Source organism: Apis laboriosa, unplaced genomic scaffold (genome assembly GCF_014066325.1).
Source record: "Apis laboriosa isolate Shangri-la unplaced genomic scaffold, ASM1406632v1 scaffold19_cov150, whole genome shotgun sequence".
Lineage (NCBI taxonomy): Eukaryota > Metazoa > Arthropoda > Insecta > Hymenoptera > Apidae > Apis > Apis laboriosa.
In genome coordinates, this window is record NW_025222278.1 from 2,490,450 (window position 1) to 2,505,272 (window position 14,823).

The 14,823-nt window shown below is 35.9% G+C and overlaps 1 protein-coding gene across 1 annotated transcript in view; it reads left to right on the forward strand.

The window, feature by feature from the left end:
* The window catches only part of LOC122712115 (paired mesoderm homeobox protein 2B), a 53,438-nt gene that overhangs the window by 29,358 nt on the left and 9,257 nt on the right, over window positions 1-14,823 (forward strand). Inside the window, exons 3-5 of the mRNA XM_043931488.1 lie at window positions 4,419-4,624; window positions 11,542-11,707; window positions 12,213-12,426. Coding sequence (XP_043787423.1) covers window positions 4,419-4,624; window positions 11,542-11,707; window positions 12,213-12,426 — 586 coding nt within the window. The remainder of the gene's footprint in view (window positions 1-4,418; window positions 4,625-11,541; window positions 11,708-12,212; window positions 12,427-14,823) is intronic.

Sequence of the window (14,823 nt, forward strand, 5' to 3'; positions counted from 1 at the left end):
CTTAATAAATTGGATCAAGCAAGGAGTCTCGATGAGTTTTGCGCGAGTTGTCTGGTTCCAGGGCTTCGCCCCCTCCCCCCCCCCTCCCCCTCCCTCCGGATCACGAGTCTAATCTTAGGATCTCGAGTGGATTTCAGTTTTGCCAAATTCGATAAATTTATTTTCCAACGAGCTTCGATTCTTCTTCCATTCTCTGTCCATTCTCTCTTCACATTCTTTCTCTTCTTGAATTGTTCTCTATTTTTTGGACAACGAATCGTTGAGATTTGGATGGGTAAATCCATTTTCTAAATAATTTTTCTTTTTTAACAAAAGTTTTTTTAATGAAAGATACATCCAGGGCCTCGTGGATTTCAATTTTGGCCACCGATAAATTTATTTTCCAACGAGTTTCGATTCTTCCATTCTCTGTTCATTCTCTCTTCTCATTCTTTCTCTTCTTGAATTGTTCTCTATTTTTTGGACAACGAATCGTTGAGATTTGGATAGGGAAATCCATTTTCTAAATTTTTCTTTTTTAACATAAAAGATATCTACATCCAGAGCTTCGTGAATTTCAATTTTGACCACCGATAAATTTATTTTCCAACGAACTTCGATTCTCCTTACATTCTCTATTCATTCTCTCTTCTTATTCTTTTTCTTCTTGAATTTTCTCTATTTTTTGGACGATGAGTTAAGCAACGAATCGTTGAGATTTGGATGGGCAAATTCATTTTCTAAATAATTTTTCTTTTTTAACAAAAATTTTTTTAATGAAAGATACATCCAGGATTTTGGCCATTGATAAATTTATTTTCCAACCAATCAACGAGCTTCGATTCTTCTTTCATTCTCTGTTCATTCTCTTTTCTTCTTCTTCTTCTTGAATTGTTCTCTATTTTTTGAAGAATGACTTAAGCAACGAATGGTTGAGATTTGGATGAGTAAATCCATTTTCTAAATTTTTATTTTTTAACATAAAAGATGTCTACATCCATGAAAGATATTTATATCAAGGATTTCAATTTTGACCATTGATAAATTTATTTTCCAACCAATTAACGAGTTTCGATTCTTCTTCCATTCTCTGTCCATTCTCTCTTCTCATTCTTTCTCTTCTTGAATTGTTCTCTATTTTTTGGATAACGAATCGTTGAGATTTGGATAGGCAAATCCATTTTCTAAATTTTTCTTTTTTAATATGAAAGATGTCTACATCCAGGATTTCAATTTTGGCCATTAATAAATTTATTTTCCAACCACTCAACGAGTTTCGATTCTTCTTTCATTCTCTGTTCATTCTCTTTTCTTCTTCTTCTTGAATTGTTCTTTATTTTTTGAAGAATGAGTTAAGCAACGAATGGTTGAGATTTGGATAGGCAAATCTAATTTCTAAATTTTTTTTCTTAATATGAAAAATATCTGGATTCTTCAGAACTTCGTATCTTGAATTTAGGAATGAATTTCACTTTTACCCATCGATAAATTTATTTCAATAAAGCTTCGATTCTTCTTCTATTCTCTATTCATTCTTTTTTCTCATTCTTTTTCTTGAATTGTTTTCTTCTAGATTTTTTGGACGATGAATTAAGGAACGAATCCATTTTCTAAATTTTTCTTTTTTACTATGAAAGATATCTACATTCAGGGCTTCGTTGATTTAAAAGTGAATTTCAATTTTGGCCACTGATAAATTTATTTTAACCAATCAACGAGCTTCGATTCTTCTTCCATTCTCTGTTCATTCTTTTTTCTTAAATTCTTCTATTCTTTTTCTTAAATTGTTTTCTTTTGGATTTTTTGGACGATACTATTAAGAAACCAATTGAAAATGAGATGGGCAAATCTAATTTCTTTTTCTAAATTTTTCTTTTCTATTATATCTTTACTATCAAGAACGAAATATCATGAAAGATATCTGGATCCAAGGCTTCCTGTCTTGACTTTAATCTAAGAGTTGATTTCCAATCAACGGACTTCTTCTTCCCATTTCTGCTCTCATTATTCTTCTCTCTTCTCATTCCTTTCCTTAAATTGTTCTATTTTTTGGAATTAAACAACGAATCGTTGAGATTTGGATAGACAAATCCAATTTCTTCTTTCACTAGCAAAAACGAAATATCGTTCACGAAAAATACCTGAATCCTAAATTTTAAATCTAAGACTTGATTTCCAACCAACATGTTCTTCCCATTCTCATCCTTTTTCTTATTTATATTTTATATATATTTATATCATTTATATATATTTTTCTCTCTTGGATTTTTCTGATGGATGATAAATACAAACATAAATTCGAATCGATTGAATCTTAGATGATGAAAATTTATTAATTCATTAATTTTATCTTCTTCAATTCGTCACCAAAGACGAGATTATCGAACGATGAATCATCATACTTTATTCAACACTTGAAAACTCTTCCTCTCCTCCTCCCCCCCCAAAAAAAAAAAAATGATTCTCTGGAATAGAATTTCCTAGCACGAGGAGATCCAGCTCGTTAAAAAATACACGGGGAAACATGACATTACCGTTTAATAAAACGAATCCCGATGATTACCTGTGAAGCGTATCTGACAGAGGGGGTGGGGGAGAGGGGTGACAGACAATTTTCCGCGAAGAGAGAAGGCTGTTATTAAACGCGAGGACAGGGCGGATCGATTCGCGGGAAATTCAATTGCAAAGTCATACATACTGCACGCGAAAATCCTCGTGAACGATCCCATTAATATTGCAGAGGCGGCAGACTATTGCCAATGACACACGATGCGAGTTTGCCCCACGGTATAATTGTCCCGTCGTTGGTGGTTATGAAAGTTGGCTCCCGTTGTTGGATGACTTGTTGCAAACGGTTGCAGACGCGACCAATTCACCAATTCAATTCCCCAATTTTTCCCTTTCCGTCCGATTTTACCATTTAACCATTGACGAGGAACGAACCGTCGCCGAAATTCATCTTCGGAGGAGATTGAATTTCTGAAGAGAATCGGTGCATGATTGTAATTAAAATTCCCTTTTACATATATATATATATATATATATATATATAAGTATTCGTATATATAAATTTGTAAAATCTACATTTTCGAAAGTAAAATTTATTTATTATTTATTATTATTTATTTATTATAAAATTAGTAAAATTGTTATCAAAATGACTCGCAACTTAAAATTAAATTTAATATTAATTTAATCAGATATGGGTGCGTTATTTCTCAACTTTCGTCGGATTGAAAAATAAATAACAAAGAAAGCTCGAAGCGTTTCTAGATTTAACGCGTTAATTTAACCCTTCAGTTGGCAAAATTTTCTTGTTACAATAATTTTAATCCTCCATTAAATCCTCTTAATTGTCCCTCTCCGACTTCTATTCTCCAAAGTCATTCATCGAGAACATTCCATCGGTTTAGATCAAAGAACAGTCCCACAACTTACCGAATAAAACGATTAATTCACGGTGAAAATCCGAAATCGGACGCGATCTTGGATCGATGGATGCATCGCGCATACTCGCGGGGGGCAGAGGAGGATCCGTCGTGTTCGAGCGGGCCGCCATGAATTTTTATGAGCTTAGGAAATTAATTTGTGTTTTTCGCTAAGCCCCGGCTTAGCGCCGCGGTAATTAATTGCGCTGATTGCCCTGCATCATTGATAAGCGGTTCTCTGGCTTTCGTAACCGTTTATCCCCCGCCCTCTCTCTCTCTCTGTCTCCCTTTCTATCCGTGTCCGTCCATCCATCCATCCATCCATCCATCTCTTCTCTCCCTCTTTCTCTCTTTCGTTCCAACCCTGACCATTTCTCTGTCTCGCTCTCTCGTGAACGCCATCCATCGCTTCTCCTCATCCCCCCTCGTCCTTTTGTCTGCGCGTGCTTCGCAGACCGCCTCCCCTCCCCCTCCCCCCACCCGTTTTTCCGATTTCCAACGGACGAGCCGTGCGTGCTCCTCGTAATTGGCCCGCGAACGAGCCATTCCGCGTTAAATCATGCACCGGGGTGGTATACAGGGTGGTAGTTTTGAATTTTTGTCAAACCTGCGGTGGCGTGTCCGGATGGAATGATCGATCGGGGGTGTGTGTGTATGTGTGTGTGTGTGTGTGTGTGTGTGTGTTTTTTTAGAGAGATTTGCGTAAGGTTTTTCTGGAGATAGACAGTTTTGGGATAGTTTTGGGTTTACGAATATTCTCGAAATAATTTTTTTTTTTCTTGTAAATTATGAGATAGGAAAGCAAAGGGGAATAAAGTATGTGTTAATCATAGAAAAACGATTCCTTTCGAGAAAATAATCAAGACGATTTTTTTTTTTTGTATTATTATCTTTTAACGTATGGCGAATAGGAATGGCAGATGGGAGTACGAAGAGGCGAGACTTCTTCTCTGCGGAGGAAGTTCAAAGAAAGCAAATATAAATTAATTAGAGCGGCTGTCTCGATTACAGATACCAGTTACTCGGCTTATCATCCGGCTTTGCACGGAGTCGGGGAGGATTCCTTCGTGAGGCGAAAGCAGAGGAGGAACAGAACCACGTTCACTCTTCAGCAACTGGAAGAATTGGAGTCAGCGTTTGCGCAGACACATTATCCGGATGTCTTCACGAGGGAGGATCTGGCGATGAAGATTAACCTCACCGAGGCCAGGGTTCAGGTTGGTACGAATTGAAAAAGCAAATACTTGCAACAGCGGTATCATATCTCGAACAAAATCGAGAGGTGAAAACTTTCTTACTTGGAATTTGTAAAAGCTTATTCGTGGACAAAAAGAAATTAAATTTTTATATTATGTTGAACTAACATAATATAAAAGTATTCAACAAATTAAATGTTAAAAAACATTTCTGGAAAACGGATAATATGTTATTACAAATATATATATATATTTTTTTTCATCAACAAATATTCGATGACAAGTATGTTTCACGACGCGAAAATCTTTAACGATTTCGAGTGGTGGCGCGTTTTTTCCGACAAATCAATTTTAAACAGCATCAAATGAATAAATGGCACAGAGAGGAGGGAAATAAAATAAATCGGAAATGTCGCTTAATGAGCGGAGTTGTAATCAATTAACTTTTAAATTATCAAAATATACAATAATATGCTAATGTGCGAACGCACTTTAATAAATGTGTTCAATTTCCCAGTTTCGTGTTTCCCAAATTATTTAATAATTCGTATAGTAATTTTCAACATACTTTTCCTTCTCCATCTTCCTCCCTCTCTTTTTTTCATCAAAAAAGACTATCCAAAATAATATAATTTTTACAAAATAAAATATATATATATATATAAAATGCTGGATCAAATTTCAATATTATTAGAAAAATGTCACTATTACAAAAATGAAAATATGAGCGCGAAAACGTATAGGCATCGAGGAGGCAACTTCGATACGTTTCGAATACGAATTCCGTGATCAGGGATCGTAACGAGAGCATCACGGTCAAACGGGGCAACAATGATCGATTGTTTCGACGCGCGGGAGTATGGATCACGGGAGTAAGAGCAGGAGCGCAAGATGTAGGGTAGTTTTGGGGTACACCCAATCTCCCGCGGGAGGCGCTGACACCCTCGACCTGACGTAATCTTCTGACAGAGTAAGCCGGTAATCTCCGGGATTACTTTGTACTCTTGGCTACGTCCTCCTGCCCATATTTACTCGCACCGGCGTAATTCGCGCTGCAGAGAATCCCGCCAGTAATAGCGATTCCCTGCTCAAATCCTGTTCGAACATCTGCAGGATATCTGATCGCTCATGTCAGATTTTTAATTCGTCCCCTCTTTTTAACCTAATCGTCAAACTTTCGTCCATTTTTTTTTTACTTAATAGATTCCATTTTTTTAATTAATAGGAGTAATTGGAATAATTTTTTAGGTTTGAAATTGAATAACAGTTGAGTGAGAATTTCAATCGTTAGAATTCTCACATTTATAATTAATAAAGTAAATATTATTTGAAAATAGTATTTATTTAAATTTGTCCATTTTTTTATTTTTCTAATTAAATTTATCTAATTTATTTTTCTAATTAATAATTAAATGTTAGATTAAATGTTGCAATAATTTGTTAGGTGTGAAAATAGTATTTGTCTAAATTTGTCCATTTTCCTACTTTTCTAATTAATAGAAATAATTACAATAATTTTTTAGATTTGAAATTGAATAAAAGTTGAATGAAAATCGTTAGAATTCTCACATTTATAATTAATAAAGTAAATATTATTTGAAAATAGTATTTATTTAAATTTATCCATTTTTTTATTTTTCTAATTAATAATTAAATGTTAGATTAAATGTTGCAATAATATGTTAGATGTGAAAATAGTATTTGTTTAAATTTGTTCATTTTTCACTCATTCCACTTTTCTAATTAATAAAAATGTTGCAATAAATGTTGCAATAATGTTCAGTGAAAATTTCAATCATTAAAATTCATATAATTTTTTTTCCAATATATTTATAATTAATAGAATAAAGTAAATAGTATTTGTCTAAATTTGCCCATTTTTTCTCCCTTCCACTTTTCTAATAAATTTCTAATTAAGAAATAATTGCAATAATTTTTTAGGTTTGAAATTGAATAAAAGTTGAGTGAAAATTTCAATCATTAAAATTCAGTTCGTATAATTTTTTTTCCCCACATTTATAATTAATAGAATAAAATGAAAATAGTATTTGTCTAAATTTGTCCATTTTCCCCCATCTTTCTAATTAATAAAAATGTTGCAATAATTTTTTAGGTTTGAAATTGAATAACAATTGAGTGAAATTTTAATCGTTAGAATTTTCGTTCGTGTAATTTTTCCCCACATTTATAATTAATAGAATAAAGTGAAAATAGTAAAAATATTTATTTAAATTTGTCCATTTTTTTACTTTTAAAATTAATAATTAAATGTTAAATTAAATTAAGTGTTGCAATAATTAGTTAGGTGTGAAAACAGTATTTGTTTAAATTTGTCCATTTTTCTCTTTACCTTTCTAATTAATAGAAATAATTGCAATAATTTTTTAGGTTTGAAATTGAATAAAAGTTAAGTGAAAATTATAATTAATAGAGTAAAGTGAAAATAGTGAAAATAATATTTGTTGAAATTTGTGAGTAAAACATGGTAAAACGGATGGAATATCTTATTATAAGTGTACAAAAGTGTAATAATAATAAACTAATTATTTTTAGATATTGTCAGATTCGAGCTAGGATTTATTTCGAAGAGGAAAGAAAATATTACGTGTTCATAAATGCATTCAATTTATTCTTATTAAATCAATGAAATTTCGTACGAGATACGTAATTAATTAATGCAAACATCGAGCAATGGGTTTGCAATTAAACGAACTAAATGAGAAAGATGATAGGATTTAAATGTTGGACACACTGATGAAGAATTAATAAATAACAGCAACGGAATCGTGTACATTTGTGCAACGTATAACGAGAAATAATTCCAAGAGATGAATTCGTATCGTACAAGGATAAAGGAGAAATAATTCCAAGAGATTGCGTGTTTTCATATCTCGTCTCGTTAATTAAAACGGAAACCGAGAACTCACGTATTAAAACGCGCGTATTAAATCGAACTTCCAACGTGTATCCACTTCCAAACAAACGAGTCAACTTTTCAACTTGTATATCAAATAAATATAAACCGATATAATTCAAAGAAATTATTTTCCTATCGTAATTACTCGTTCAAAATCTAACCTCTAAATTCCAAATTCCAAATTCCATCAATAACTTTGAATCCAAAAAAAAAAAAAAAAAAAAAGAACAAGAAACAAAAAGGAAAAGTTGTTAAAACCTCGGTCTCTCGAAATGAATGGAATCGAGAGGAAAAGAGCGCGTATAGGTAGAAAAGTCTGGGGAAAAGAATCCTTCACCGTGGCTCGGCCAGCGTAGGGGGTACTCTGTATTATCCCGCTGCATTGTCCGGATTATAAGACGAGAAGGCCATGCCAGGCAGCGGTGTACACACAATGGGAGGAAGGTAGGGACAGGGACGGCTATGACGCAATTACGGCGCAGACTCATTGTTTCATTAGGGAAGACAAAGGGAATCTGAAATAATGGACAAATAGGCGCGTTTATGCAGTGCCGGTCCTCTTCTCCTACTCCAATTAGAACCCAGTACGGGGTAGGGTGGGCGCGGGGGTGGTTGGCCATCGTCGGTGGATCGTCGGAGGCGAGCACACGAGCCTCTGACGTTTGTTCGTCGTCGCCCAGTGTGCGCGCCAATTATGCTGCACGCACACCGAGGTGCTCGAGGGAAAGGAAAGCCGCGCATGCGCGGCAGGCAGCGGAGATCTAGGGGGAACTAGGATCGGCCGGTTATAGGCTCGAACGAAAAGAAAATTAAATCTCGATTCGTGATTTGTTTATCAGGATTTTCTCGTTATTACTCGAATTGTATACGATAAAAATTGGTAAACTCGATAGTGACAGTTTTAAATATTATTCGAGAAATCTTGTTTGAGAGAAAGAGAAAAAGAGAAAGAGAGAGAGAGAGAGAGAGAGAGAAAGAGAAAGGCAAATAACGCGACGAATAATTAAAAGCAAGCATTTGGGGAACAAGTGTCAAAAGATTAAGCGCATTTGACTTTAGAGTAGAGAGTGAAACAATGCCATTGCAGACGTGTATTCGGATTAAACGGAATAAAAAAAAAAAAAAAGAAAAAAGACGATTAAAATGCGAAGAAAAACAGGGGGATGACGAGAGGAAGGAACGTATGAAATACACGAGGGTGAAGATGCCTTTCACCATTGGATTACATACCGTGATAAAGCGCTTATAAATTTGCAAGCAAAAATGTTCCTTTCGTTCATTTAATGAAAACATAATGAAGAAGTAAGAGGCTTTTGTGTTTTTATTCCGTATACATTCAAAAACCGTCCGATTTCTGATTTCCAAATCAAATTTTCCCCGCGAATTAATTAATTCGTCAATTTCTTAACGATTGTAACACTATTATTTCAATCGCACTATTATTTCTCTTCGACCATAACGTTTAAACGTTTTTTCCATAATCCAATGAAACATCATCGTCCATAATACTCTAACAGAAACCTCCTTCCATCGGCAAGGAAGAAAGAAAAGAAAAGAAAAGAAAAGAAAAGAAATCCGTCTCACGACTTAAACGAATCGGACAAAGTTGGAAAGAATCACGGCGCGAAAGTACCTAGAACTCATTAACGGATTGGAATCGATAATAAAATAAACTTGGCGAGGAAGTCGATTACTCTCCTCGCAAACGTGATTCTTCCCCCAATCCCTCCCCTCCAAGAGACAAAACGCGTTATTACGGATCGGGGCCGGAGCACCGAGGAAATGATTATCTTGCTCCATCGAGGAGAGGGAAAGTTTCTCGGCGACGAGAAGGAGAGGAAGGTTGGAAAATGGTTTTAATAAAATAAATACGACGAGCTCGACGTTGCCTTCGCTCGAATTCGCGCACGAGGAAGACAGGAGATATAATAATATCCTCGGGGTTGCGGGGGCGAGTAATAGCCGGGAACAAAGCCGGTGGCTCCGTCGGGACTCTTTCCTTCTCCGCGCTGGATCGTTCCCTCCCCACCTTCTTTCTTCCCTCTCTCGTTCTTTCTTTCGTTTTCCTTCTTTCCCTTTTTTTTTTTTTTTTATATATTTCAATACGAATTTAATCCGAGAAACGCCGGTAATGGCGCCGACTCCTCCGTTTCCCTCCACGAGATAAACGCATTTAATCTCTCGACACTTGGTCGAGGAAAGTGCGACGGATCGATGAAACAGGGGTTCAACGCGGGACGGTTGATCGTGATAAGGATCGTGTTTGGTCTTCCTTTATTAATTATCAAGTTATTAAGTTTGGATTTTAATTTTTCGCCACGGTTTAATTAAAAGTCAAGTCTTCTTTTCGTGATTTCAAAACAATCTTCTATCCTATCATGCTCGTATAAATCTATTCTATTTCACGAAGAATCATTCTACGATATGAATAATAAAAATAGTAAAAAAATATAGTAAAAGAACGTGATATCGTATCCATTAACCATTAACTATTGAAAAATTGATTCTATAAAAAAAAAGAAGAAGAAGAAGAAAAGAAGAAGAAAAATTTTCAAGTATCGCAATAACTATAAGAATATCATAGTGGAGAGAATTCAAAAGAGAAACTCGCGTTAGGAGTGGCAATTGGAAAGCAACAGCCACGGAAGGCACGAATGATAAATTTTTAATTCACGAAAAATCATTCTACAGTATAATAAAAATAATAAAAAAATATAATAGAAGAACGTGATATCGTATCCATTAACCATTAACCATTACAAAATTGAACATTCTGTAAAAAAAAAAGAAGAAGAAGAAAAGAAGAAGAAAAATTTTTAAGTATCGCAATAACTATAAGAACATTATGCTGGAAAGAATTCAAAAGAGGAACACGCGTTAGGGATAAAAAAATATAATGAAAGAACGTGATATCGTATCCATTACTCATTGCAAAATTGAAAATTGAATCGTTTTCTGTAAATCAAAAAAAAAAAAAGAAGAAGAAGAAGAAAAATTTTCAAGTATCGCAATAACTATAAGAATATCATGCTGGAGAGAATTCAAAAGAGAAACTCGCGTTAGGAGTGGCAATTGGAAAGCAACAGCCACGGGAGGCACGAAAGGTGATAAATCTATTCTATTTCACGAAGAATCATTCTACGATATGAATAATAAAAATAATAAAAAAATATAGTAAAAGAACGTGATATCGTATCCATTAACTATTACTCATTGCAAAATTGAAAATTGAATCGCTTTCTGTAAATCAAAAAAAAAAAAAAGAAGAAGAAGAAAAGAAGAAGAAAAATTTTCAAGTATCGCAACAACTATAAGAACATCATGCTGGAGAGAATTCAAAAGAGGAGCTCGGTCCGAAAGAAGCTCGCGTTAGGGGTGGCAATTGGAAAGCAACAGCCACGCGGGAGGCACGAAGCGGCGGAGGACCGCCGGGTATAATAAAGTCTATTTCAGTTGGTATTATGTCAAGTTAGGCTCGTTAGCGGAACTCGAGCTTTTTAAAAAACACTCGGCCGCCGTGGTTGCTGTCAGCTCGTTGAACATGCACGCGGCCAAGAGGCCCAACACCCCCTTCTGGTCCAGCCGCGAATCCCATCCCCTACATGCAATTATCCTTCCATATCCGCACACCAGGTGTAGCCCTATAAAGCAGCTTAAGTGCCGCCTTCAGCGCCATTCCTCATCGTACTCTCGTTTGCTTTTTTTTTTCTTTATTTCTTTTTTTTTCTTCTTCTTTTTTTTTCGTTCATTCTTTCACACTGCGCCCTCTATTTTATTTACGCGTCTTCGTTGCACAACCGATCTTCTTCAGGGGTTGAAATTGAAGCTAATTTTTTTCTCTCCCTTTGTCTTTTTTGCCTTCTTTTTACCTTCGATCGATGATGAAAAATTTATCCATATCATTGACGATAAAATTGGAAGATTTTTTTTGTTGAATAAAGGTGAAATTTTTAAGAGATTGAAATATCGATTGGATTGTGTTCAGATCGAAATGAAAACGAATTGAATTTGAATTTTACAGGTATGGTTTCAAAATCGTAGAGCGAAGTGGAGGAAAAGCGAACGTTTGAAGGAGGAACAGAGGAAAAGAGAGGGTAACGGAGGGGGTGGCGCGTTGGAAACGACAGGCCTCGCACCCCCAACGTCGTCATCGGCAGGACCCAGTCCAACAGGACATGATCCTGAAGGTATCATTATTTTCAACCTCGATAGAACAATTATTAAAAAACCTCTTCATTCGCATATCATTTCTTTTTCTTAATAATAATAACAGTTTTATATTCTCGATTCTTTCAATTTGAACAATTAAATGCAAAAAAAACAATTTTTATTTAATAATAATTGTGTAAACTTATAATCATTTCTATTATTACATAGTGCAATCAAGTAATTTTTCAAATAATTTAAGTTTGGACGACAGAACGAGATAAACGCGAATCTAAATTACTTACAACCTAACACAAATAAGCCTGAACCGACATTTTCGTAAACCAACCAACTAACCTAACTCGCCTACTTCGATCCCTAACAACATCCCCTTCGATCCCTAAGAACCCACGAGCACGCATAATTAATTACAACAACCCTGGAAAAGAATAGAAATCTCCACATCCCCGACTCATCGTGGCCACACCACGAATTTAAAACGATCAATGGTACAAGCATTTCCCGGTCTTTTCCTTGCCCCAAAAGGAACGACAAGCAGCAGCGCCCCCGACGCGGAGGACGCCGGTCCAGATGGAGCTGGGGGGTCGAGGAGCCCCAGCACCACTTCCGCCTCGGTCAGCCCGCGGCCCCAGCAGAGTCAGCCGTCCCTGGGTGGCGTCTCGACGCCACCTCCAACCCCCATAAGGGCGCCACCGCCGCCACCTAGCACCGTGGGGGGTCTTGGCCCACCCGGCGAGAGGTGAGCTTTTAAGCTTCGTTTGTATTTACGTCTTTAGGAAATATCTCTCTCCTTTCTCCCCCCCCCCTCCCTCCCTCCCCTCTCAAAGTTCAGAAGAGCGCGACTCGCAGAAGCAGCTCCAAGCACCGCTGAACACCGTCGACCGGATGCTCGATACGCGCCATTAAACCACCGCTCCTCGTCGTCGCTTCCTCCCATTCCACCCCTTCCATCCCCCTCCCCCAACCCTCGTTCGCCGCGCCACGTTCTCGCCCCCGGTTATATGCTCGGCTACCGCTCGTATAATCGCGATAATTGTCGCCTCGTTAAGTCGCCACGGGATCCCTGTGGGTGCACGGCGACCGATTTAAGGACCGGTTTGTGTACACCGGTTTTATAGGAGTTTCGCGCGAACAATGGAGAACGTGAGGTGAGCCGAGGGATGTTGGAGGGATGTTGGTGGATAATGCGGGGTTACTGGGCGGGAATCAGGTTAAGATTTATGGGGATATATCGGATAAATTGGAGAGGAGATGAGCGGGCAAATTAGGATTTAGGATTTTAGGTAGGATGATCCGTTGGGTTTTGATTTTGGAAAGGATTGAGAGTTGGCAAGGCAATTCTAAATTATTTCTTGACGCGAGATGAGGGGATGAATTTGTTGCAAGTTGATGAAAAGCAGATTTTGGAAATCTTTTTTATTCTATGATCTAATATCGATTCGAAAGAGTATTCCTCGTCCAGTTGAAAATAAGAAAAAGAAAATTCTTTGAGAAAAAAATCAAAATTCAGTAAGGTGGAAGCTGGCAAGTTTATGATTGTTGTTTCGTCACCTTGCAAGTTGGCAAGGCAATCTATATTATTTCTTGACGCAGAGGGGATGAATTTGTTGCAAGTTGATGAAAAGCAGATTTTGAGAAAAAAATCTTTGAGAAAAAAATCAAAATTCAGCAAGTTGGAAAATTTGGCAAGATTCTGATTGTTGTTTCGTCACTTTGCAAGTTGGCAAGGCAATCTATATTATTTCTTAACGCGAGATGGGGGGATGAAATTGTTGCAAGTTGATGAAAAGCAGATTTTGGAAATCTTTTTTATTCTATGAAATAATATCGATTTGAAAAAATATTCCTCGTCTAGTTGAAAGTAAGAAAATGAGAGTTCTTTGAGAAAAAAATTAAGATTCAATAAGTTGGAAGTTGGCAAGTTTTTGATTGTTATTTCGTCACCTTGCAAGTTGGCAAGGCAATCTATATTATTTCTTGACGCAGAGGGGATGAATTTGTTGCAAGTTGATGAAAAGCAGATTTTGAGAAAAAAATCTTTGAGAAAAAAATCAAAATTCAGCAAGTTGGAAAATTTGGCAAGTTTCTGATTGTTGTTTCGTCACTTTGCAAGTTGGCAAGGCAATCTATATTATTTCTTAACGCGAGATGGGGGGATGAAATTGTTGCAAGTTGATGAAAAGCAGATTTTGGAAATCTTTTTTGAATCTGTTTTGAAAATATTCTATGATCTAATATCGACCCGAAAGAATATTCCTCGTCCGGTTGAAAATAAGAAAACGAAAGTTCTTTGAGAGAAAAATCAAAATTCAGCACGGAATGGAGGAAAATTGTCATTTCTGTTGAGAAGCGGGAGGAATATCAAAGAAATTCTCGCAGAAAACTGAAATTTAAACGAACTTTTTATACACACATATTTAAAAAAAAAAAAAAAAAGAAAGAAAGAAAGAAAAAAGAAAAAGGGGGAAAAAGGAGTCGCGTGCATCTGGCCGGAATATGAAAATGGATTTCCAAGTATGTTTCACCTTTCCACTGACAAAAGAGACTTTATATTTATGAATTATGTAGCAACGAAGCAAACGAAAATCCCACAAGCTGAGAATATTCTTTTTAGCCTTTTTCTAAAGGAAAAAAAAAAAAAAAAAAAAAAAAANAAAAAAAAAAAAAAAAGTAGAAAATAATAAACAAACGATATCATCTCAAATTTTTCATAAATCCGTCGTAACACGTTCTCGTAGAATATATTTAAACTTGTTCCTTTGAATTAATATCATTCGAAATAATGATTCGAATAATTCGAATTAATATTTCAACGGAGACGTATACATAGAGAAAATCATGTTATTGAAACGTCATAAGGATAAGCCATTATCGCAACAGTATTAATAAAATAATATCATATTTCGTGAGCTATTCCACGGTTATAATAACAATATTTGTTATTAATGCTACTAATATATTAAATGTTTGTTATTAATATCAATATTCATAGACATTCAATATCAGTCAATATCGTTGCCTCGTTCTATAACTATCGCCTATATATAAGCATCGAGATAATTCCCATATAATAACAATCGAATAACACTTCGCGCATACAACAACGTTCGATTTCCCTCTCTCTCTCTCTCTCTCT